Here is a 27,862-nt window from a genome sequence, read left to right as displayed (position 1 = left end):
GACACTTCCAAACATTTTCCATGTGCTTCTGGTGAGGTTTGTTGATGTTTATGAGGTGGAAGCCAAAGGTTCTGCGACCCTGACGGACCCTGTTTTACTTCCTGTTGCTCTTAATGCTTTCAAAACCTCGCGCCAATTCAGCTTCTAATGTTCCTGCAAGACCGTGGCGGTTTTGCATTTGGGACAAGTGGGGGACATCTCCCACCACATCTAGCAAATCAAATGGCGCTGTGCCAAATATCAGTGCTGTCCAATGAAAAAGCGCGCACGCGCGCACACACGCATAAAATGAAACGGCAACATAAAAACATAAATCACAAAACTGCGTCCTTTGCATTGGACAACGGCGATGTTTTACTACAGAGTAATATTACGGTGTAAATAAATCAGTATAAACGAATGTGTGATAATTTTGATGTTTATGTTTATTTCCTGCTCAGAAAACAATCGCCTGAACTACCTATTTTTAAAACCTGGGACTATTTGCCTCCACCCCAAAAAAATTTACAACAAGAGCAATGAAAGAATCGGAGAACTTGTGTCGAACTAAATTGCTGTGTCTACCAGCTCACCCAAATTCCATTTTTGTTTTGATTTGCTATTCTGAAGACAAGTTGCAGAAGTAACAACAAAATAGATCAACACTACCATCTAGCGGTTACTTAAAGACTAGCAGCATTTTCTTTTTTGGACCATATTTCCAGAATGGGTATCAATGCAAGGGCAGGTGGGCTTTAAATGTGTGGGACATTGCTGTAATCCCTCAACTGCAACCTGTATCATCAACACTTGACATCAGTTATCGGATCGGACATCACTTGTAAGATAGAATCTATGTTTTATCTATGTATTTTTACCTGATCCCTTGAGTTGTGGAGCAAAATAGAGAAAAGAAAAAAAAAAAGAAATAAAATGAGGTCAGCCCTTGAGGTCCCATCGATCGATCCTGTGGTCAACATCTACATCTACTCAACATTAATGTCTGCTGACTGACATGATTATCCCGCTTTGACATGTTTCTCCTCATGGATGATATATCTGTTAATTAACACGGTAAAGCTGTGACGGAATGTAAAACTAATAATGAGTTGTATCTTAAAAAGCCCTTTACTTAATGAAATATATTCTGTTGAATAAAACAAACCAAAAAAAAAATTGTTGTGTATTGTGGCAATATACTTACTGAAGGGTGAAATTTTCCATCTCATTGCCCCCCCCCCCCCCCCCCCCCCACCTCGTATGATTGACAGGTAATGTTTAGCATAACTACACAGAGTTAACAGTATACCGAGTATCGGACAAAACACCCGGTCATCAGGTTGCCTGTGAATTAAAAGGCCTGAGTTACATTGCTAATATAGTTTTGGTTCAGGTGTAAACGGAGAAATCAACATTTCGAGACTTTCTGACAACTTGGACACAAATGAGCAACAGTTCACAGAGATGGGAAGAAAGAGGTAAGTAAGAGAGAGAAGCTATGGAAGTGTTGACTGCAGACATACCCGACTGGCTGGTACTGAGGTTTAAAAAGAAATATGGATGAAAAGATGAGCGCTTACATAAACATATTTGTATTCCTTTGTGTTAAAATCTTCAAAGCAAACACAACCTGAATGGTAGTTGAATGACTCCCATCACATCTTTGGTTAAGACAGGCTTTGTTCTGTGAGATACAGTCATCGCATCTATTAGCAAATGTTGACTGAATGAAAAAATACGCTGGTTTACCCTAATGTGTTGCTTACAGAATCACAATTTTCAATTTAACATGAAGTGACAAGATCAAGCTCACTGCTTGTGTTCTTAACAGATATTTTCATTCAGTTTGATCATTTGGCTCGCGTTCAAAGGATAACACTTTGCTATACAAAACTGTCAGCTATGATGATAATGGCAAACTCATTAAAGTCAAGTAGCACAGATTGTTTAAATGCCATTTCAAAAACACCAAGGCAAAATCCTTTGATGTCAAAAACAATCTGCACTGATTTTTTTTTTTTGACAGATTAACTCATTCAAAAAGTAATGGAAATAGAAATCTGGGCTCGGGGTTAAACTGCCATCATAATAGTTTTAAGTCAAGATTTATCCTTCAGGAAAATGATCAAATTTATAAACGCAATGATTCGTGAAGAAGGGATTGGCATTTGTTCAATATCTCACAAAACAAAGTGAGGGAGACCAATACACCTGTTTAAATATTGAGGGCCCTCTATGAAGACCCTCCTTTGGCGGTGTGATCACATGACATATGGCAAGTTCCTACTATACACATGAACATCAACAGTGAGAGAAAGCAACCAGGTCTGTTCCAGGTAGAGTCACGTTCGTTTGCAAACTGTGGATACAAAAAGTCTACACCTCCGACTCAATTTTAGAAATGTCTTTTTGAGAAATCAAAAACGTCAACAACTGAGATAACTCCTTTCAGCGGAGATGCGGCTGTGTTTGGAATTACCTTCAAACTCATTAAATGAGAGTCAGCACACATCGTCACAATGTAAAGTGCCTCCTATTAACCCCTAATGAAGTTCAGCAAACAAATACCAGGAAAAAACGACTAGAACAGATCGACTTTATCTTGGATTTTCAGAGGCACTTCAAAAGATGGCTCTCATTATACATGAGTTTGAATGTGACACAGCAAAATCCCAATTATAAGAGGACGTGTACACTTGTACAACCCCATGATTGCAGTTGTTTAAGTTTTACTTCCGTGTTCAAATCAAACATAATTGTCCAGGTCACGTAAAATTTTTTTGCAATGATTTGTCTTGGTCTTAACACCTGACTTCCCCAGCCCTGTTGTGTTCAAAGTAATTGTCGTTGCAATCTTCTTATCTGAAAGTAGGATATAGTGCTGCTGAGTGAAAGCACACGCAGTTGCAGAAATATCCTGCTTTGCTGGGTTCTGTGTGAAACTCACAAATGGCTAAATGTATGCTTTAACCACTGCAATTTTAGGTGAGCTCTAAAAGAAACTAACAAACTTTAATTTGGGTTACGTTCGACAAATATCTTTGCTGTATTCTGTATAAAATCCACCAACTGATAAATGTCAGAACTGACGTAGCAATTTTGCAGGATTTGAAGGTGAAAAAAGAAAATTAGAACGTTAACTTTGGGATTCTGAGTCACTGTGAGAAATTGCACACAGAAGCAGAAAGATCCCGCTTCGCCAGGTTCTGTGAAAAATGCACTCATGGATCAATGCAATTTGACAGGATCTCCGTGTGAAAGGCTACTAAGGCTTTAACTCTGTGTTGTGCAACTTGTGATCAGATCACCAAAGATGGAGTCTAAATCGGGCCGGAGCTTGTTATTGTATTCAATACCCTGTGTTGTTAAACAAACTGTGAGCAAAACAAAACAGTGAGGGCTCCACATAATCAGGTTAAAAAAAGGTCCTCAGGGTGTTTGCATAAACCAAAACCAAAAAATCCTAGCATACATTATTCTCGCAGCAAGTTGTTTTGTTTGTTCACATCACCTCTTTAAGTACTTCTCCCCTGTCCGCCAAACAAACACAAAAGATGAGACGTCAGAAAGAGAATATGATTGTGGTGCTTCATCCAGGCAGTGCAACAGAAAATCATGAATCGGAACACAGTGTAAAAAAGCTTAAGTGAGAGAAACTCAGCCAGCAGGAAGCTGAACGTTCCCACTCAAAGGCTGTGGCATTGTCCCCTGTTCCTACCAAACGGGCTCAACGAACCCCTTCCCGCTTTTATTTATGTGTCTTGATTGGGTTTGTGTGTCTCTTGTGTCAAAGCGTCCCAGCGTTTTTTTTTCTCTCCATTTGGCTAGGAAGTGTTGCCGCACAAGCGCACAGCTCCAGCAAAAAAAAAAACTGTGGCTGTATTTTTCCATCGTGGTTGCCATGGTGAAGGACCCCCCCCCCCTTTTTACCCCCTCTCCATCCCACCACCTTGACAACCTCACGTCCTCCGAACGGCTCCGTCACTCCTCATTGGCAGGGCTCTCCTCCAGAGGCGCGATGGCGGGGAGGCCCAAGCCCGTTGCATTGTGGGATGCAGTGAGGCTGGCGAGGAGGACGAGCACCAGCAGGCAGAGTTTGAGGCGGCTGTTACACAGTCTGCACGCTGCCGAGGAGCTGAGGGAGGTTCGGTGCTGGCACGACGGGTGAGTTCTTTTCAGCGTCCCCCGGGAGGGGGTGTCCACTTTCCAGTCCCACCGCACGTCGCAGCACTCTGCCTTGGGGTCCACCCCTGATGGATGGTCCTGCAGCAACCCTGTCCACCGTGCACGGGGTGGGCGGCAGAGAAACATATTAAGCATTATACCACTGCACCCGCACTCTGAGGCACAATAGGAGTTATGTACATATTTAAAAAAAATAACTTTTTCTTTTTAACTTGCAATGCTCTTTATTGTGATGTACTGTACCCAGTGGATATTAATTTTTGCGGCGTCAGCATTTTGCTGCAGCGATACCGATTCCGCTTCATAAGAATAAGAAAAATGACCCAACAAGTTAGTCGTGTCATTTGTTGTTGTTGTTTTAAGACAAAATACAACTCACAATCTCACTTGTCTCATTGGTGTCGAGGTGCCACGTATCAAATTTATTTAAGTATAACAGCGTCACCAACATGCTTCACGATATGTCAGATGTTCTTTTAGTGCAGTGTTGTATTGGTGACACACATACCTTTGGAAATTAAGGCCAAAAGATTCAACCTCGGTTTCATCATACCGTAACAAAATCTTCCAAACACATATGGGGAAAATGTTATGATCCGATGAAATCGGAAATCAATAAACGCTGTTTCCATTTCACACCATAAAGCTGACGATTAACTCTGTGTCATAGTATCACAGCAGGAACAGTTTTGTAATCTTAGAGAAAAAGTCTGTCCCTTGACAGCGCTTAACCGTTCACAATTTACAGTCAATCCTCTTTAAACCTCAAGGGATTATCGCTCTGTATTAGAGCAAGAAGCTTATTGATCTTGCATTATTGACCGGTCAAACAGGAACATTATGATCTTTGTAAAGGTAGTGATCGTATTACATGTGCAGATGTGCCTGATGTGTCCGGTAACACAGCGACAACTTCACATGTTATGCTTTGCTATTCATTAATTAGCATTAGCAGAACTTATTCAGCTCTTTTTACCTTTTTGCTTTCTTTGTAAAAACAATAAAGCAGGATTGTCATCAACATAATCAGAGTGGTTAGTACGTTCAGTGTAAACTAAAGTGACGTCATCATGACAACATCTAGCGTGGACTTCATGTAAGGAGAGAGGAGGCACAGGAGGACACCTTATTTGCAGACAAACAACGTGGACAGAGGTGACACATATTGATGCGACTGCATTAACTTGTCACTCGTGTCCTCAGAAAGCCCGCCACAGTGGGAGATGAGGGCTGGACCAAAAACTCCAGCAGCAAGTGATGAACCAACAGTGCGGCCCATTCAGGGTCCAAAGAGAATGAAGAGACAGCCCTGAGGACGTGACAAACTTGGCAAGAGGTCAATGGCGCCATCACTACGGCGAGGGTTAAACGCGTCCTTAAGGACACCGCCATGTCGGGAAGGTCGGGATAATTCGTACCTTGTGACGCGAGAGATAAAACTGTGGGGTCAGCCGGGACACTGGGGAGAGGAACTCACATCTTAAAGGGTAAAGAACCTGGCTGAAATACTTTTGAATTGAATGACTTGTTCTCAAAGCTATTTTAGAAGGTTGTAAATAGCCAATTGTCTTTTTTTTTTTTTTTCATCCATACTTGCAAGCTGGTAGTTTAAACAAATCTAGTATGTTGTTAAAACAAATATGTGACTAAATAAAAATGGAATAAAACTGCTACATATTTCCTCCAATAAAATGAATCTTGTAAATATAAATCCTTTACCCAAAATCGATTCCTCTTTTTAATCCCTTGAGGAAAACAGCAGGACGTTTTGAAAGAGGCTTTACTTTGAATAATAATACAATCTGTCATGGTCAATATTTGTTTTAATTAATTATTCTAATGTCTACAGACGAGAGGTGGCATCTCGAAATCACATCAACAAGGGGAGATGTGGACAGGATGCTGTTGAACTTTTCAACTTTGGGAGAAATGAAGTGGGGATTGCAAAAATAATTATATTAGTGGTTACTAAGTACTACCCCACAATATTATATACAAAAAAATAATTAGGTACTTCTCTGCTTATCTCTAATGTGTCATTGAGAACAGTCCCTGCAGCCTCCTGGCCACATAAATACAGAATTATAGTATACAAAGCCAAGTGCTAAAAACAGCATTAGGACACAAACATCTATCTGTCATAGGAGCTAATTTAGCCTTAATAAGTACGAAATAAAAATGAACGTATTGCCTCTGCAACTAACGCATGGCACTCCTCAAGTCCACCAGGGGGCGTCATCCATTAACAATATTCTGAGTCTATTGTGTCTGCTCGTGTCTGGCATGTGCAAAATTCACTGAACAAATTTACCCATTCAACCTGCCATTGTGTGTTGAAGACTGGCATTCAAGAAAGTTCACAAAAGCGTTGCATGCTGCTGTGCTCAGCTGCAGCACAGTGATTTTAAGTTATTTTCTAAAAAGGCTTATTCTGGCATCCGGCCGCAATATTAGGTACACCTAATGAGAGCCAATACAAGAACTATATCACATTCTGCCTTATACATGAAGTTCTCTCCAAAAATATTGGAACGGGAAGGTTAGTTCCTGTATTGCCTTTCTGATCAAAAGTTCACAATTCCTGCTTTTATTTCATAAAACCCACAGAGCCTCAATATAAGACCACACCATTAATTACAAGGCCTCTAATTACTTTTTTTTTTAGTGGAATCTCACTGGAGCACCTCAAGAAAAACCATGCAGAACATACTAATTCCACTCGAGCCTAGAGTCAGACCGAGAACTTGAGAACTGTGAGGCAGACAAGCTAACAATATTCCACATGCAGCTTGGAGCGACATACCGTCATTAATAATTACCACACCCTCATGGCTGCATATTTTGCTTTTTCATTTTTCATGTGCCGCCTCACCTCTGCTCCTCTTACGATTCATTGCTCGTAACGGTCCTCCGCACCAGTCACCAGACTTCATTCAAACAAGGCACAAACTCTACATGGGGAGTCTGAGCTGAGATTCAAATCGGGAACCCCTCGACTGTGAAGCAAAACTGCTCTACTGAGCTGCCCTTACAGCAATACAATTAATTAATGAAACATCACAAGGCTTTATTCATTCCAGCAGTGCCGCAAAGCAAACACTTTCCTGTTCCTTCTTATATTTTTAACAGGTGGGTGAATAGTTTTATTTGATTTTTCTTTCATTTTAGTGCTGAACTCTTCTTGTATGACAGTTTGGAAATGTTACAATCCTAACACGCTGGCACAATATAAGTTTTAAGAGGATGGCAATTGAAACAATGCAGCAAATAAATTTACTTTTTATTATTTCCAATGGGTATAAATGCTTTACTGCTGCAGTGAATAATAAACATAGTCAAGTAATAGACTTTGTTGTTATATTGTAATGTAAGTAATGCAAAGTGTGAATTGGTTATCTGTGATAGCGTATGGTCTTTTCAAAAGAGAATCAAGAAGCATACCTGTACATATAAAACTGGGGCTGCCTCCGTGAATGAGATCGTCATTGTCGGGCAGGATAAAGGGGCACCGCTTCTGCACCTCCAGGCAGTATTGACTACAGGGGATTCTCTTAGTGCAGTGCAACTGGGAGGTCTGGAAGTAGTGAGAACACAGCCACGGCTTGTACGCCAACTACAGGTGCGGGAGAACAGAGAAAAGACCAATGACATGAATTTTATTTTCACACTTTATAAACCAAAGATTTCATCCAGATGTTGTTTGACATCCAAGCTGACAAAATGCTGTTAGATAGTAAGGACCCTATCAATTTATGGGATTTTCCATTAAATTTAAGTCTGAATCAGTAGTTTGGTTTGATATTACAACTGCTGAATGTCCATATGCAAAGTAAATGCTGATATAGAAATTTGTGATAACACTTTGGCTGATAGCAAAAATGTGTATTGTCAGCAAAATGTGATGGAGATCATCGTCGGCATACAGGAATAGAAATATAGATCCAGGTTTGTGAATAGAAGATTATTACACACGCTCTACAAGACCAAAAGAAAACAATGATTTGTTGAAAAAAATGAATATAAAATAAAAATAATGACCAATTAATTTGATAATTGATTAGTTGCAAATTAAGCATGGCAACTGTAACAAGTATAAATTAAAATTAAAAAAATAGATAAATTGTATTCAGAAGAAATGGAACAAGAGAATCCAAAGAATCAAATAATTATGTCAAATATAAAAACTACACACACAAAAATAAAACAATAATAAAATCCTCATTGACAGGCAACCTTGGTTTGCTGTTGATAACAATTCAAACAACATTACAGCACAACAAATGATATGTAATCACAACATGGCATAATTCATAGAGCGCCGTTTGCAAACAGGAACTCCTTTTCTTTCTCACCTATAATTTAGATACTGTTGTGCTATTCTCTTCTTCACACAACAAGGTGGCAGACACACTATGTGCTCTTATTATCACCTGCAGCCATTAGCTGCTATTTCCTGTGAATCACTGCGAGGTCTGGAAGTTAAGCTAGCGCCTGCTGGGAGTTAATCGGTGCGCCTAAAAGCAAAGCAGAAAGTATAGCGCACCGGGATGTTAAAAAAAAAAAAAAAACACGGTGTAAATGTGTTTGCATATGTGTGATGTATTTGTATTTGGTAGGAGTGACAGGAAAGTAGCAAGGATCCAAAAATAGCTGGAATGATGAACTTTCTATGTTCATCGAGGATGATGTAAGATTTGAGACATAAAACCTGAAAATTAATTAATAACATTTATTTACAAATTATGAAATGGGACCATACCACTTTTGATCATTTGTGGGGTGGGACTGCACCACTGAATCCAGTGCAAAGGGACCATGAGAAAGAGTTGATGATTGTTTATTGTTGGCTTTTACTCCAAACCAACAAACCTCTCAGATGGGCAGAGTGTGTGTGTATAATCATCCCTTATGCTGCATGACATTTCCAATGACATCATTATTTAAATCCCGCTTTCAATAAACACAGTTGGGCGTCGCTTTATGCATGACCGATCGTGTCAACGTGCAAACGTATTTACACGCGGGCTAAAATGCCACGCGCTGATAATAATTACGTTTGAAATCAAAAGATAAGCTTGGCTGCGCAGTGCACACAGACAAACATGCACACACATACACACACATTGGCCTTCTGCCTCATCTGATAGCAGAGTGGGAATGTCAGAAAATGTGCTTAGATGCCCCCATGTCATGGGCGCGTTAGACTAATAGCCCGAAATGGATGCATGTGTGAGAATATGTGATTGTACACAGCAATCTTTTGTTCCCGCACTGACGGTTTCCATTTCATCTTAGCTGTTAGCGATAAAGACTGTTACAGTTATTTTCCAGCTAACATTACTAACCTCTGTAAATGTATCCAGTGGTGTTTGTTTTCACAGAGACTCAGCAAAACTACCCCCAAGAAAAAGTGCATGGACGACGCTCTGACTGGCTATTTTTGTTTATACACACGCACACAAATCAATGAGTCCAATGCTGACTCATCAGTTGCTGGCAATGCTATAAGGAGGTGCCAGAGGCAATCAGGATGACTGTTGCTCAAGATTACAGCTCAGAAAACATGCCTGAAGTTGACCTAAAACAGATGTTGTACATCACATATTGCTTATGAAGCTGAGGCCTGTTTGAGCCATTCCTGGGATATGGTTGACCTCAAGTTGGTTTTCATTAACTTGAGTTTCCAGGCCACCCTGTGCTGCCTCACAAAATGCTCATGCAAAAAATAAAACTGCTACTAGCATTAAAGGCTACCGTATTTTCTGGACTATAAGGTGCACCTTCAATGAATGGTCCATTTTAAAACTTTGTCCTTATATAAGGCGCACCGGATTATAAGGCGCACCATTAATGCATCATGTCAGATTTTTAAACCAAATCAAATCATTCTCCATTTTATCTTTTTTATTTCAATTTCAGACGCAACAAATTACTTTATAATCACAAAATAATAGTCTTTTTGATTCATGATTCATAGTCTTCAGCGGGCCACTTATGATTGATTTCATGACACAATGCTTCGGGACAGTTTAAATTTAGGAATCTGGTCCATATTTAAGGCGCACCAGACTATAAGGCGCACTGTCGGCTTTTGAAGAAATTGTAGCCTTTTAGGTGCGCCTTATAGTCCGGGAAATACGGTAACTTAAACGAACCCTTACGATATTGCAGATGTCTATTACGTGATGGCGTACCTAATGAAGTGTCCCGAAACCTGACCCTTCTTTTCCGTTCGCTTTGAGCCCCACTTAGAGTAGCTCTCCAACCATCGGTCTAGCATAGAAGCACAGAAAGGAGCGTCGATCCATCATGCAGCTGTCCTATCTCCAAGACGCTAATGGACACAGCCAGCTAGAGAGATAAAAATGGCTTGGAAATCTTGTCGGGAAGGAACCAAATCGCTCATAACTTCTCTTCACTCGCTTGGTCTTTTTTTCTTTTAAACTGCTTTTTAAAGTAAGTGATTTTGAGGTCAGCCAACTAGCCCGCTGCCATTTCTGCTGCCGCACATTTTTCACACTGTCAAACGACTGTAACACGCACTCAAACCCGCAGGTTAGTTTGGCCGGCGGTCTCTTTTGTCACCTATCGATTGCGTTAAAAAAAAAAAAAAAAACTCAACTTTTTCCTTCCTTCGATCATTGTGAAGTTACTGCAAAGGTCATCTACTCCCGTGAATGCTTTAACTCTAAGGCGGTGAAAGAAAGGGATTAATGAAGGCCCTGCTAAGAGGGTTTTTAAAGGGAAACATTTTAAAAGCCTCATTAGTGGACACTCATTCTCTGTTGAAAGAATAAAATAAAGGGGAATGCTGCAGTGAGTGCATTGTGCTGCTAATGGAATGAAGAATATATTTTTTTTTTGGGGGGGGAAATTTTATGTATCAAAAGTATTAGTGGTATCAGTACTTGGCATCGGTGACTACTCAAGGATTGACTCATGCCCATCTATGGTATAGACAGTATACGTTGCTCTTTTTTGTGATGCACTTGTTGTTGTTGCAGTTTTGGATGTGCCTCTCATCCGTATCCTGCGCTTTCCTCACCCGCTCTGCGGGGACGAGATTCTCCGATTGGATTATTTAATTATAGTTAGGCTAATAAGATTGTAATTGATGGAAGACCTTTACTCTGCCCTGTGGTATTGGTCTTAAGTGGCCCTGCATGCTTTTGTCTTGTCAGCACTTTTTTTCAGGGGGGTAGGGGGGGGCAGTTACTGTAGCAGCTTGCAGCACAGCAGAAGTGTCGTATTCAACCATTTACATTTAAGCTCTTTTAGCTTCATGTAAATAATGGATTCCTATTGAAGCGTGTAACTGTAAAAGTACCGCTTTGAAGATAATATACCAATACTGTTCCCATTTTGCTTCAAATTGATTATTGATCCAGTTGTTTATTCATTTTTGTTATTTTTTAGTAGAGTGAACACGCAAGTCTATTGAAATCACCTCAGAGAAATAAATAGCATGCTCCCTTCAGGGTGTTCCGCTTTGAAATATGCTTCCTTTGTTTTTGTCACAAACCAACAAAAGGAGAGACGCCATTTCAGTATTTATTTTAATCAAAAGATTAATCAGTGAAGACACTGGCCGCTGCAGGCGAATGTAATTACCTCCAGATGCACTCAGACGTTATGATTATGATGATTTATTATTATTATCATTATTATCATTATTATCATTAGTAGTGGTAGTATTGGGGTTATTATTCGGTGAAACCTCTGCTCAAGGCCTCTGATGAAATGAGCTGACCGCTCGAGCGGCGAAACGTCGCAAGTCATATGGAGGGTGTGATCTAGTGGCAGTCAGCGAGGAAACACACACACGAGCACGTACACACGTGAACATCCACACACACTTCCACTGGCACTGCACCAAAGCTCCATGAGATTTCCAATACAAAAGCCAAGGTCGAATGGCAAAGGTTGCACGATTGTAAGGTTAATTTAAACATTGGAAAACATACAGTGAAGATTGGAAACGACTAAGCGCTGTTACTCCCTCTGACAGTTTAAAGCTTTTAGCATGCGAGAAAAATCTATTTTTCTGGCATTTTCCACTGCCAAATCAAATCATGCATGCTCGTAGATGACAATTGAGGGGCTCCACGGTTTAACAACATAATAATATTTGAAGGATATGAACGATGCATTGATGGTTTCATATGTAAACAAATATTCCGAAACTGTGTCTTATAGCCCGGACCCTCTGTACAGCAATCCTCCACGTATTTGTGAATTCAAATCTTCATGTTTGCTAAACAAAACAGCAGCACTGACCAAAGCACTTAAACAGTTGAAGCTGTTAGTAAAGGGGTTCCCTGTGCAGTATTAAAATGATCTAAATAATATTAGGCGTGGCAATGTTTATTTCCCATTCTTTTGTTCAATTATATATTCTATCTGTATTATTCCCAAAATGCATGATTGGGAATAAATATAGAAATATGTTTATTTCTCCGATTTTCGCTCTCGTCATCGTGTAATAATGGAAAGCCGTATCGAAGTACATATGACGTGCTTCAAAACGTAAAATAGCGCACCTTAAGCTCCTCACAATGACAAAGTTACGATTAACACCCCGAAAAATTCATTTGATGTTGTTGACTTTTTCTGTTATTGGGTTGCATTTAAATGCAAAAGCGAAGCTTCACATAAAAGGCATCATAAAAGTGTGGTACAGACACTCGCTATCACATAAATGTATTATGAAACCACAAAAGCTGGCATTTTAACAGGCCTGTTGAAGTAGACTTCCTATTTCCACTGTACACGCACATCAGTGAGTCAATAAACGCAAACCAAGCGTGAAGTTAGACGTCGGGCGGGCAAAAAAACAAACTGTTAGTTTATTGTTGCATCCACTTAATATCATTGTGGCAGACGTCAGTGGCTGCAATGTGTGTAATGTGAAGGGAATGACTGCTGTGTATCGACAAACGTGGGGCACCAGCACCTTTAAAGCACGCCAACTGTGTCAACAGCAAATAAAAACACAAAATGTCTCGTAAATAGTGATATAGTGCAACACAGTAGCAAAAAATGTTTAATATCGATATGATGCTGCTGATGACAATATTACAATAGTAACAATATTCATTATATTATTCCTGCAAAATAAAAAAATAAATCTTCAAGGTCCTTTGTGCTGACTAGGGTATAATTCACACGGACATGTAGAAGTGATAATTAATGTGACAGAGATCATTATTTTGAGGCATGTATGTGCGTGCATGCATGTTATGAGAGCGACCCGTCTTAGCTGTAGCCTGCAGGACCAGTCAACCGACAGGCCACGACTGGTCGTCGTATTGCGCCAACAACCACGCAGTGCTGTCATGTGTAGTCACACACACGCACATGCATAACCTTCACATATATTGTTTGACATCCTTCGGCTGTTGTGTAGTGATGAGACTCAAAATAAAGAGTCTTGCTGTGACACTTGTGCCTGAAAACAGAACATTGCTGATTTGACCTCGTCCACAACTGCCTCAGACAACTTGCATCAACTCGAATACAAAATGGACAGAGATCTTGCTCTTACGTGTGAACTCAGAGTTGTGAAAATTAAATCAAATTTAGGTCTAATTCAAAAATAAATATGTGGTTGCTTAAAGTGAAACGCTGGGAAAATCCTTCATTTTTCTATCGCATATGCTGCCCAAGGTCTCTTGACTCTAAAGTAGAGAATCTATCTTGTTAAAAAAAAATAGATCAACTGCTTTGGACATACAGAAATAATCGTGTTGGAAAGAACCCAAAGAAACCTTTCAGGGCTACTAGACAGTAAGTAGTGATTGCAAAACCATATGCTGGTTATTTATCATTGAAGTGAAAGTAAGTCTTTGTCAACTATATTCTTATGGTAGGGCCAACAGAGAACTTATCATAAATCATTGTGAGGGTTTGAATGGACAAAGTGAATGAAAAGCATTTTCCTCTGCAGGGGGGGCCCAAATATAAAGTGCAGATGGTGTAGGAGTCTCTAAAAAGCAAGAAGGGGACAGCATCTGTGCAAGAATCACCATGTGACTTGGAAGCGTACACTTGTGAGCTATAACAGAAGTGCTTTCAACAACAATTCCAGGAATTGAACGCATCACACTCCCCTGCTTTTTGCTTTAAAGCTCGTCATGGGGTTTTATTGTTGTGTTAGTCTTTGGTGCAATTTAGGCATAGCATTCGTATGAATTGTCATAAAAACACGATACTTATATCAGTGGAATCTGTCGGATAATGCTGTTTTTATATAACGCAATTTATCTTTCACGCACTAGGAACATACTTTAGCATAAGTATCTAGCAACATGCGACATGTAGCATTATTTTTTGCATCTTCTTAGTGCAAACACTATGTAACTTAATAAAAGAAGGAAAATATTTTTTCCATGGTGCCATGTTATCAAAATGTGCATTCCTGACAATAAAAAAATCAATAACAATGATAAATGAGTCAACATGTTAATGGATGTCAAAGCTAAGAAGTGATTTCAATCTTCAGAGGTGATTTCAAAGCAGAAAGAGGAGCACTGACTTAAATGGACTTAAGTGCATTTCAGATTGTACATTTATTGACAATAAGTCCATGAGATAAATTGGTGAATTGGCAAATGACCACATTTGCCACCTCTGGTAGTCAATACTAAAATGCTCATGGCAACATTGCCTTCAAAGTCCGTGTGAAATGCAAAAGGTCACGAGGGGGCCTCGCTACTCGATAAGCCCGCGAGCGTCAGCTTTTGACCTCACGGGACATCAAAGCAACAGGGGAGCCTTCACTTTTAATTAGATGCTGATAGTAAGATCAATGTACCGCTGAAACGGGCGTGGAGGAGATCAAATCCAATAACCACGAGGGCGGCTAAAAGCTCTGGATAACTCCCTTCCTGCAACACCGTCAAATGATATATGGAGGTCACGTGACTCGCTGCACAGCTAGTATGATGGAATACTTCATCTGGAAATGAATCTATCTTTTTGCTGCTGTTAAATATAGCCATTAAGGGATCTGCCGGAGCTTCCTAAGGCACCATACACACAGGCACCAGCGGAGGAGACAAAAGATGCTTCATCATTTGGTTCCGTAAATGTAAAAATCAACCAGCCCTAGCATGTCCAAACACCAGATTATAAGGTTAAAAGAGCTTGTCAAGAGCTTTAAGCGTACAAAATAAGTAGTTGGACGACCACCTCATTTTCACCCTGTGCAAATGCAAAAAAAAAAAAAAGCATAATTATCTGTCAACAGCATTTTCGCACGTTTAGAATCCATTAAGTCCAATATACTATGATTTGCAGTAAAGCCATGCATAAACATGTACGGACACATGTGAGTTAATCAGCACATGGGCAGCATATATAGCTATATAGGAAATGGTGTTAATGGAGATCTGGTCTGGACCTGCCCGGGGGGACCGATGCAAACAACTCGACCCCATGACGCGCTCCAACACATTAATGCACAGACACAAACCCCACAAAAGTGTTTTTTTTTTTTTTTAAGTGAAGCATTATCTTCCGCAGACCAGAACAAAACACCGAAAACATCACACAGTACGCTACGCTCATTTTTATTTCAAAAAATGAAATAGACACAAGTAAGATGCTTCACGCTCGAGAGTAACATTGTATTGATTCACTTTGAATGCAATTCACAGTGATGACTTTGCGTTGCAACTCCAACAGTTTAACCACGTTTTAAAATGAAAGACTGCTGATTACATTTGACATTTATTCACGATTTCTTGGTATCGATTATGTAAAGTTAGCAACCTCGCTTCACTCAGTGCTGCTTTCTGCATCATCTTGTGAGATTCACTTTTGAGTCGAATGGGGCCCAACAGGCTTCTACCGTGGTCTTGTAGGGTCAAGCTCGTAACAATCAATTAATAGAAGTTGCCGTGTTACTCAAACACTTTCTATACAGCATACACAGTACAGTATTAGGCAACCTATCCTCGAACGTGTCACTGTTGCTATTTCCCGGTGTTGATTACAGTATTTCTCCAAATATTGCCATGACACGATGCGAGCTGCGTCGGGGTAATCTTTGAAGCCAGCCGTGGCAGATGACAGCAAGCGTGACATCCAGCCAGCATCAGAGTGAAAGTTTCAAGTTTTAACGTCAAAAACTCCTCTGAAAATAAAAGCCCACAGCCTGCTTTGACTGATAACAAGTAATTATTATACACTAGGACATGGAATGTAGAGAATTATTATACAGTAAGACAAAATGTCGAAACATGTGTCATGAGAGTCACAAACTAATTCCCTTTGTAAACATGACTGAAACACAAAAGTGACTGCGGTGGCAAATGTAGGTAAAAAGTAAAATAATCTGTCTGACTACAAGAACTGTTGAAATAGTAAACGTAAGAAGACACGATGAACCTTCGCAAACAGTGGCAAATGTGGTTTCTTTAAACATAAACTCTGCACCCATGCTTCCTTATGCACATATTGGAACGTGAACTTGGATGAAATCAAAGAATCGGAGGGTGCGGAGAGTGTGTGACAGTTTGTGATCAAAGGTAAGGCGAAGAACAAGAGCTGCAATGACTCAACTCACGTCAGCCAGGCTGCTCTTCTAACCTACTTTTCGCTCTCGAGCTGTGAGAGACTTTATTGTGCAAGGAGGTACACAGCCCGCTGCTTTAGAGGCCAACTTCTTGTTCAGCTCAAGTATGAAAGGCAAAAATAAATATGTACAGAGGTACCTTGAGATAAGATCGACCTATGATGACTTGTGACCTGACAAAAATGAAAGGGACTTCAGCTAACTAAAGAATGTTTATTGATTATTGTTCATTTTGCATGCTCGGTTTAAAAAACAAATATCAAAAGAATAAGGTTACGTATGCAAGCGCACGTTGAGACTTTCACTGGCATGATTAGAGGATTCGCCTGTCAATCTGGGAATGGCACTGTCATGATTGGAGGATTAGCCTGTGAATCACTTTATACCCCTCCCTCACTACAGAGAATCACGCAGTCTCATATCAGCAACGTGGTCGCTTTCTGTTTTAACTTCAAATGTGGAAAATTAGCCCAATTGCACCAACAAGGTCACACAGGCGAGGCTTTGCGTTGACGACAGCTCGCCCCCTCCCTCCCCAAAAAGTGGAGACATTTAAACAGGCCATATTCAGTCGTACAATCTATTTGTCAGTGGGCGGGTGAGGAGGAGGGCTGATGGCGGCGAGGGTGGGTGGGTGGATGGGAGAAGTAAACCTTAGAAGAGGAGAGACTGGAGATAAATTGTTCATCCCTCCCTTCCGTCGCTCCCTTCTGCGTCACTCTCTCTCAGGACGACTGTGTGTATCTGTGTGTGTGTGCCTGCCTGTGTGTGTGCGTATGAGACTGCAGCTAGATTCTGATGTTCTCATTTATCTCTTAATGATTGGGTTAGTATGCAGTTTGTGCTCTGCAATGCTGCGCTTAGACAGAAAGCAAGATCACAGGGGCGCGTACACCGCCAGATGAAATGATTAACACACACATGGACACACACATGGACACACACGCACACATATCTGAGTCTGTTGCCAAGACTCGTCCTGACAGTATAGTTTGCAAAGCAAATATACGTAGAATATATATGTCAGGCATATGCACCACTCACATGACATAAAGTGGGAGGGGGTTGTAACGACAAATGACATTACCACGCGTACTTAAAAGTCTACCATGAGTGTCGTTTCATCATTTGAATATTTCATTCGGTGCCAATTACAAGCTTGTTTACTTATTAATCTGATTGCCGCTGCCAGAACGACATCAAGCGCTGTAAGAGAGACAGAGGGAGAGAGAGAAGAGAGAGAGAGAGAGCAAAGCGGCTCCCACACTGCCAGTGAAAAAAAAGGATCTGATTTCACTAAATGGCAATAACGTCGCTTAAAAGAAGATCATGTTTTAATATGTGAGTGGTGAAGCAACTTGCATGGAGAACAGTGGAAAAAAAGCAAATTGACCGTTAACTAAAATTTAAATGATAGTAGCTTAGCAACGGTAACTAGGCATGGCAGGCCTGCAAAGCGACGGATTTCCATGGCGCAGAGGTGTTACTGTATGGGGCTCTGGAGAGTCACACTCCAAGCATAGCGGCGGCTTAGTGACTGAGAAATCCAAAAATGGGTTTAAGAAAATGTTTTGGAAAATGAAAGTCACAATGGAGGGGGTATTATGGAGATTTCATGTCATAAACCATGAGGGGGATTAACGAGAAAGAAAAGCCAAAATGAAACCAAATCGTAGAACAACGCTGGAATGACCACGACTGCTTGATGCCAGCAGTTGAATAACGTTGTTATTCATTAACTTGCAAGCTTGACATTGCTGTTGTAGTCTTAGTGAAAAGCAATCTCTATTAATGTCCTTCCTTTATGTTGTAGCATCATTATCTTTCTTGTACCCTCAAGTAAAACGATCCATTAAAGAGTGTCACTGAACGCTCATTACTCCAACCTCACTGCCAAGCTCTCCACCAGCCTTCACAAAGATGATCATGCTTGATTTTGATTATGCACACTTGTATCTCAAGACATCTTTCACCATTGAAATGAAGGAAAATGCTATTAATCCGTTCCAGCTAAACATTGTGTTTATTCTAGAATAATGGTCATTTGTTTCACAGCCGATCACGAATATTTGCATTTGATTATTGTTCTGTCTGTCTACATGAATGGCATCACCATTTGTATTCAAAGGTTAAATGTTTCATCCATTTAAGTTCCTTATAATAACAGATATGAATCCAGCTTGTCATAGAGTTATATTTTTTCCCAGATGAATTTATAAGATTGGCATGAGTTTTGAGCTAAGTAAAAAATATTCATGCTGGAATGTCATGTCACAATCATATCAGGGATTTAAAGTTCGCCCAAAATTAATGTAGGGAGAATTTTTGAAGATACAGCGCACATCTTAGTTTGAGAGCCCCTCAACTGCTCTGAAAATCATATGAATGTAAATGAGACTCATGAATGGCACATGCATTTGCAGATGTAGTTTGTTTTTACTTTACCTGCTGATTCCCCCCACCCACTTAAAAGTCAAAGCGATTCCTCCGGCAAAGATGGCTCAGCTTGATATTTGCAGCAAACATTGGAGGTGCTATTCATCTAAGCTATATATCCCGTTACAAGTGGCCGTGTAGGTAGACGCTGTCGTAACGTCCTCTCGCTGCCTCATTACAACTCAAGGGCTCTTTCCAACCACTCTGCCTCTCATCTCATATTGCAATATATGTCCACACATTACACGCACAGGTGTGAATGTGACTGTACCGACGTACCCTGCCTCTCACCTGACGTTGGCTGTGATAGGCTCCAGCTCACTTGCAACCCTAGTGAGGGACAAGACATGGAAAAGACGGACGGCTGGATGTTTAAAATGAGAATGTGCCCTTTCAAGGCTCCCCTAGTCACATGCAATATTCCATGGCTGTAATTCTCTTGTGATGACAAAAGCAGCATATGATAGCAGAGTGGGCTAAAATAGAGCTGGCCTCAAGGCTACTCACTACTGCTTAGGGGAGTTGATATATGAGAGGATGAGAGGAGATCAGGAGGGAGGAGAGCCGCAGGTGGCGGTGGGAGGGCGGGATTCTGAGAATAGTAACAAGAGTACAGTACGGCTTTAGCGATAAAGACGTGATGCCGTTTGGGCGTGTATGCAGGAAAAGGTGATTTTTGTTGAAAGGGACTGACTCGGTCCCCAGGTCAGGCTCTTGATAATCCGCCCATTTTCCACTTTGCTGCCTCCATTGTGAGCAGGAGAGAAGATGGGAACTCTCTGTGCACTCTGCTCCACTTGCAAACACATGCTTCACATAATAAAGGCTAATATGCCAATTCAGCCTCATCAAGTGCATTTTGTCCCATTCGCCGCTAATCACTGTCACCCACTCATATACAGCCAGTTTAATGAGGAGCGCCTCTCGCCAACTGTCTGCATTGGAAGGAGGTGCGAGCGCCTCCTCTGTGCTGAGGAATGATAGATAACGCATAGCTCAGGCTAATTACTGGATTGGCAACAAAGCATGATAGCATCTTTCCATCCGTTTTAAAACAATTATATGTAATCAATGTTATATTTGTTTTGATTTATGAAGAAAACGATTCATTTGCAGTAACAAAAATGAATCACAAGTGTGCTTTACAATGACACGAGTAACAATAAAAGTAAGCTGATACCGTGAAGTGGAAACTCAGGATAATCAAATAGTATTTTCCGTCCGCATCAAAACAGAAACATGACGGCTTAGAAGGAAAAAAATAAATCAAAAGAATTCTTCCTAAAAATTGTGTGGAGAATCCGTATAAGATAGTACCTCATGGCTCAGTGACCCTGGTGAGATGCGTAGCTAACTCACTCTGCAAGCTTATCTGCATGGGATCAACAAAGTTGATGGTGATTGCATCTCCGTTCATGGTTAATGCAACCAAATCATAATTACTTTATGAATGAAATAGAATGAGCTGACTGCTGACTAAAATTGGACGACCGGAAACAGTTGATGGTAGACATAAATACGTCTATATCTTGGCTGCTTGGTATAATGAGGCGAAAGAAATATATACAAAACAAAAAGCGGGAATTAGTCAGTTGTATCTTAATGTGAAGTGATATTTTAGGAGTGCACAATTTGCACTTTGAGGAGAATTAATGTTAGAATGCTACTTGTCCGGCAAAATGGAAATTTGGGTAATCATGTCTTTGTCTTTAGCCTTGGAGAAGCAGCATGTGGTGGTTCATTGACCAAGGTTAATCTCGAACAATCTGTTCCGAGTGATTGTACAATTTTGTGTCTCCATTTAGGACCGAGCTGGCAATTCAACAATTCATTGAACAGAAGCATGGAGGAGAACGAGGAAACTTAAAAAAGGTGCTTCAAGGCCTTGAAACGTTGGACCTCAGAACTGTGTGGCAAAAATCGGCATCCGTTTTTCAATCATAGTTCCAATCGTTATTTCTTAAAGGTTATATTTAATTTAGATTCTGAACAGTGTTCCCCTAACATTAGAGTCTACCCGACTCCATGTAAAAATCTGCTTTATGCTTAAATCAAGACTTTGTTTACTGCCGTCATTTGTCACTATGCTGCTCATTTCCTCCGTCTACTTTAATAATACCACAAGTCAAAACCGAGACAAAGCGTACTTCATTCCGCCAACCCGAGTAATATCAGAGGATGGCAACATTGCTGGCGGAGTCATTTATCGGCACATTTTTGCATAGTCACAATCCCAAACGCGCCATTCCATTATGCAAATGAGCCTCCAAGAGCAGCTCCTTGGAATGAATGAAAGCGGGGCAGACATTTATGAAGAGCACATACTGTATGTGAGGGACGCGAGCATGTCGGCAAAGAGACTCACGCATTTACTGTTGCCGCAACCGCGGCGCTGACCCTGAAATTGTTCCTGTGGCAACAATGAAGGCTCTCATGCAGGGTTCTTTGCATCATCAGCCAATCACTAGCAATCCGCCGACAAGGCCTCTAAACATCTCCTGTTGCACGTACATTGACCACGTCTTGTCCTTTCCACTACTCTCTTCCCGAGCGAGCGCTGGCATTCCCAACATTTGCATTTAAATTGAAAACAGGCCGAGTAAATCCTTAATTCCCTGAATATCCACAGTCCCGCGTGACCCCACTCCACTGTGTCCTCCCACGTAGATCTACAAGAACAGCGCAATCTTTTCCTGGATACCAACCCCCCCTCCCCCCACACCTTCTCATCCTACACTCCCTCCCCCGCATACACACGCTCATGCACATACATGATGCCGAACAGGCTGGACACGCCGGTGACGACTTGTCCCGTCATTAATGTGGAGGCAATGACTCCTGCACCGCCGGGAGCTCTTTGCTTGCTTATTGACGACTCTATTACGTGGGGTCCATGGGGACGCTTTGTGTACGCGCGTGTGCGTGTGTGTGTATGGGCACGGCCTTCCATCAGGCAAGGTAATGATGCTTGGGGGTCTGAATGAAATGACATCATTTTAGAGCCCTGCTTTCTTTCAACACAACATTGTATCGCATCAATATCTTGTAAGTAAGTCAGGAAAACCCTTTTATTAAAAAAATGGATCGTTTAATAATTAATTAATCTCCAGGAAAACAATAAAGAGTAGTGGACTTAGATAAGAGCTGAGAGGATCGCCGTCGATTATATTTGTGGGAGAAATCTATATTCAGTGCCCTCGGTTAATTTATTTAAGACTGAAATGCCAGGATGTGGTTGCCTTCAACAGTGAGAAGACAACAAACAGCGGGACATGGTTCTCCTTTTAACCGAGACTACTTCCATCTGATAAGAGGCAATGACAACAAGTGTAAAGAGCACAAAACCCGCCTTGTGTCTCTGTCATATTAATAACGCTTGGCTAAATGTCAACTGGCATGCAGATGCAGTAGCTTCCAACGTCTGCCTCGGAGCCTTCCAGGAAAAGGTTGGTGTGCCTTAATGTGCCATGTTAAGGCGCCAAATGCTCTCCCGGCTTATGGATATGAACTTTACGTGATTCTGTCTCTGCGGACTTGCAAACATAAATATGAGCCGGCGCATATGTTCATTTACAAACACAATTTATAACTTTTGAAATTTTAGTACGGCAAAAAGTGGTTCCGGACTTTGTTTCTCTTCCATACAAAGCATGAGTACCTCGCATATTTTTTAACCTCTTTGCCTTCGACATCCTTCATCCTATTCCGCCTAGAGATTTCCGATTGCTCTTCCTCATCTTGCCCTTGCTTCTCTGAGATGCGCTTATTTCCGCAAAACTAAATGAAGCACCTTACCACTCCCAAATGCAAATTCCAACTTTTTTTCTCAGACTTATTAACGTTCTTATTCCCAATAGCGACCGAAGCAAATTAGCTTTTCTTCCTTCACTTTATTTCTCTGTCTGGAGAAACCAAGAGTGCATCTTACACAACAGGTTGAACTTTGACATCATCCCCAGAGTAACGCGGGAGGAAGTGAAAGACAGATGGTGCTTTTGATGGGGGAGCAAGACTTTTGGAAGTGAAGGTAAAAAGATAGATGAGGACATATTCCAATTCGTTTTATGTAACTCTACGACAAGTACGTTTATCCTCGCTATAATTTTTTTATTAATCGTACATACGTAAATAAAAAATCTGCATATAGCTTGATAGCCAATGTTATTTCTGATCACAAGGATGCTCAATGCTAACAGCTGCTATGCTGAAATCATTGTCATACATGTTCATTGCAAGTAGAAAAAAAAATTGTTATACATATTCATTGCAAGTAAAAAAAATAAAAAATAAACACAATGCCGACTTATGTGTTCATGCGAGTAATAAGTAAACGTTTCATAGGATAATTAATCTAGTGGAAACCAATTTCAGTGTTTGGGATCAATAAATCAACAATTGATTTTAAAAATCTGGCACGTCGGTGAATTGATTAGAACTTCCCGACATACACTCCGTGCTTCATGCTGATTGGCTGAAGGGCACACAACCGGATGAACTGACATTCTCACAAATCAGGATACCGGTCACGCAATCAATAGGTCTTCCAAATATTGCCCGTAATCACCGTTTGTGTATGTGCCCGCGTTTGGCGTGATTTGTCACGGCGCCGCTCTCCCAATGGCGATAATAAATCCAAACGACGAGCTCTCCTTCATCCTCACCGCCCGTCAATTACACAAACTTGCTTAGTGGCCCAAGCGCACTGTGGTGCACTTTTGCCTCTACACAAATTACAACACCAGATTAAATGTAAACTATGCAACAATGATGTTAGACCGCAACCATCTGCTCTGAGCTACATTGAATTTAACTGTAACCATGGCAACGAAGCCAAACAGCAAAGGAACATAGCCAGATAGTGGTGCTGGCAGGCTAAACTTGCATGTACCATTTGTCACCTTTTGTCAAAAATCAGTTGAAATAGGCTCCGTGACCCTAGACCAGGGGTCACCGACCTTTTTGAAACTGAGAGTTACTTCTTTAGTACTGATTAATGTGAAGGCTACAATTTCATACGTACTTTTGAACTAACAAATTGTTCGGGGGTAAATCTCACAGTGCCCGCGAGCTTTCTTCACCAACGCGATGATTATTATGAGTTGGCCAGATGCTATAACGCTGACCTTTGACCTAGAGCTGCATGACATTGGAAAAACGTGATATGTGATTATGGGCGTTGAATTGAACAATAGAGATATTTGTATTAAAAGAGATGACATATTACTAATATCTTTTTATTTTTATGTAATGAAAGAAGGTTCAATGTAATCATAATTGTAATAACTTTACTAACTTAGCTTTTTAATTGATTTAGGACCAAAAGCAACAGAGCGCTAACAGGTTAAAAAAAACAACAAAATAAAAATCATCGCGTCATCAGCCAAAGCTTGTGCATCTGAGGAGATGAGAAAATGCGAGCAGGTCGACGAGAGGAAGAAGTGAGTGGCTTAGCTTTCACAGAATGCACAATGGAAGGAGCATGAGACAGGAATGTCAATACATCCTGGGAGCCATGCCTGGAATACTTAATGATGCCGCCAAGTGGAGAGGACTGGCTCAGCCTTGAGGTGCTCTCTTTCTCTCTGCGTGTGGCTGTGTGTTTATATTGCAATAGTGAGTATATGTGTGTGTGTGTGTGTGTGTACATTAGAAGCTCCAGCAGGCACACACTCACATCCCTGAAATAACCTGAAAGTGCACACACACACACACATGCACCCACATCCACCTCCCCCCGTACACACAGAGTGACTTCTATTGTGGGAGGCGCATTAAAGCTCACAAGGTCACTTTATAATTTATCCATTTTTGAAAAATGCAATTGATCTAAACTTCAAGCAAGACAAGAGTAAATAGTGACGCATGCATAAACACACACACGTACGCGCACACACACACACACGTCTGTGTAATGATTGAATGAGGGAGGCAGATGGTGAGTCATAGGCGTGCTTTCGATTGCCAGGACTGCATTTCCCATGAGGCCACTCGGAACGCCCGCTGTCAGAGGCAATGTTCTTCTGATTTTTTTTCCCCGTGATTGGAGCGTGCCCTCTTGGGGAAGGTCACATGTCAGATTGCAAAAGGGCGGCTGGTGAGCATTATGTCACACAGGGAAGATAACAAAGAGCACCAATTAGTTGACGACAGTAGCGAGCACCCCTTACTATCTGTCTGCTCAACGTCAAATGGATTGTAAAGCCGATAAAGACATCCTTGTTTCCACTTTTAACTCCTAGTAAAACTTTTTAAACATAAGGTATGTCATTTCATTCCCACGTGTGGACGTCAAATTTAAAGGGGCCCCACGTCGGAAATGAAAACGATATCAGCTTTTAATGAATCGGAATAAGTCATTTGTGACATTTATTAGCGAGACGGGATGTTCATTTTGGTACGAGTAAGTCCGTCTTGCCTGGTCAAAGCTTTAATTTGAGTCACCCTTAATTGCATTTCCACTGGTATTTTTTTTCACTCGAAGACGGGTCAAACAATTTCTGTGTATATTATGCATTTTTATAACACATTAGCGAGGCTTACATGAAAGCTGGCTGTCACTCCACGCTTGGCTATCAATTAATTGTGCAGTTCAAAGTCAACAAAACTAAGAATGACGTGACTTAATTGAATTTGTTAAATTAATTCAATTGTACAAATTGTCTGTCAAGACACGCAGATTTAATTACAGATAGGCTTACATTGAGCCAGGATCTTCGAGATAGCGTTTGGGTAACTCCGCCCGTGGCAATCACTTGCTTTTACGACCACAACACGGCACCGCTTTTCACTGAGGTGATAGTTATTAATATTGTAGCTAATGAGTAGAACTGATTTATTTCTTTTTCCCAGGGCTTTTAATAATTTGACGATATTTTAAGACAAACAAAATAATACTTATGCCTGCAGGCTGTTGATCTGGTTGATTTACATTTCTATTTATACTTGTTTTACTTAAAACCGAGAGGGGTGGGGGTTAAATTAAAAAACATGAAATATTGTATTTTTCTGTAGTTGTATTTTTCCCCTTCTTGCTTGGAACACAAAATAAAGTATCAGAAGGGAGACTACTACTCTAGGATAGGTGCCATCTCACCAGCAACTTTAATGAGGACAAGTGAGAAAATGGATGAATGGAAGTTGAGAAGATGACTTCACATTTGCACCTTACTCAGCCGTTAGTTCATACAAGCCCATAAAATCAATACACATCTTGCTCTACCACATGACTTGAGTGAATTAACAGAACAAAACATCCATCGAAAGAAGAGGCAACGTGTCACTCGTAACCTGACCTTTGACACCATTGTCAGTTTTTACCATGACCTTTGCTATTTGTAGTTAATTAAAAATGCATCTTGCTTCAACGTGTGTCTGCATTACACATATCCACATTCATGCTGACCTGAGAGGTTTTTTTATTTCAACTTTAACGTCATACCCTGAGGCAATGGCTTCAGGCTCACTAGAAGGAAAACGTGTGCACGCACATGTCAAGTAAGTCTCTTGGCCAGAGAAGAACATCAGTCCACTTCAATGGAACAAAGTCATTCCAAAACTATTTGAACAGCATTCGGATGTCCACTGTATAACTGCGTGTCTTTTTATGTAGAACAGCCAGTTCTGCTTTCGGAGTGAATGGACAGACTGAAACATGAATGGAAAGGGATGTTTCTATGACGACCACACGACTTTTTAGGAGGTACACCAGATTATACAGTACCTAACAAATGTCACACAAAGTAAGATTTATGCATTCAAGAAACAATGACCCTAAATTAACCCTTACACTAAAACAAATGTCAGTAATAAGACCACAAAGGCTTATCAAAACCAGATTTAAAACCTTAATCAACGGTTTTAAGTCTTTGATAAAATAACGAGCATGCTTGTCAAATAGTGAGCCTCCATTTGGCTTTACTTCCTTAGCCCATAAATACATAAAATAAAAGTCACTCATTCTAATTATGTCTAAGAATTTACAATTTACATTCGTCACGTCTTATAAACAGCTTATAAGCATCTCTGCAGGATTTAAAACAGACTCCGTTGTGCGAATCATGAAGGCATTTATAATTGTTAATGAATTATGATGCGTTTGTGATATTCACTAACATATTTCTAAGTAACCTTTTTGAATGGTGACCTTAAGATTAAGCAGTAATGGTAATACGGTAATAAGGTACCTGTTTAAATTAGTTCCAGAATCAATATATTAAAATAAAACATTGAAATGGACAAAAAGTAGCTGAGTATATTTGCAAGGGAATAAACAGTGCAGGTTTTGACAGTCCATCTCCTGATGAGTTTTTGTTACCACTTGACCGTGTTTCTCAGCAGCTCTCTTCATCACAATCTTTGATTGAAGCAAGAATCATGCAGAGCATCTCCATAAGTGTCAACCCTTGAGAAACTTACTTCATTAAAGTCCAGCAGGGTTACAAAACAAAGTGCAATCATATCAAAATGACAGTCAAAAAAATATTGAAATCTCAAATATTTTGGAGATGTTTAACCCTTCATTATTGAATGATTTTAACTCATGAGCAAAGAAAACGATTTATGGAGTTGGACACCTGCGCCATTTCACATGATCGCTGATTAAAGTAAGAACTGACCTTTAAGAAACACATATTTTAATACAATAAGCTGTGCAAAATTTAAAAAACAAACTACCACAGTATGTTC

At 40.5% G+C, this 27,862-nt stretch overlaps 1 protein-coding gene across 1 annotated transcript in view; it reads right to left on the bottom strand.

Annotated features, from left to right (window-relative positions):
* Positions 1-3,915: 3,915 nt before the first annotated feature.
* The window catches only part of nalf1b (NALCN channel auxiliary factor 1b), a 49,186-nt gene continuing 25,239 nt past the window's right edge, over positions 3,916-27,862 (bottom strand). The window contains exons 2-3 of the mRNA XM_088383459.1: positions 7,606-7,777; positions 3,916-4,253 (exon numbers count right to left, since the gene is read on the bottom strand). Coding sequence (XP_088239585.1) covers positions 3,961-4,253; positions 7,606-7,777 — 465 coding nt within the window. The 3' untranslated portion in view covers positions 3,916-3,960. The remainder of the gene's footprint in view (positions 4,254-7,605; positions 7,778-27,862) is intronic.

This window comes from Syngnathus floridae, chromosome 8, assembly GCF_059516105.1.
Source record: "Syngnathus floridae isolate MCC-2025c chromosome 8, RoL_Sflo_1.0, whole genome shotgun sequence".
Classification (NCBI taxonomy): Eukaryota; Metazoa; Chordata; class Actinopteri; order Syngnathiformes; family Syngnathidae; genus Syngnathus; species Syngnathus floridae.
The sequence above is the reverse complement of the archived record's forward strand: the minus strand, read 5'-3'. Positions and strand labels throughout refer to the sequence as shown.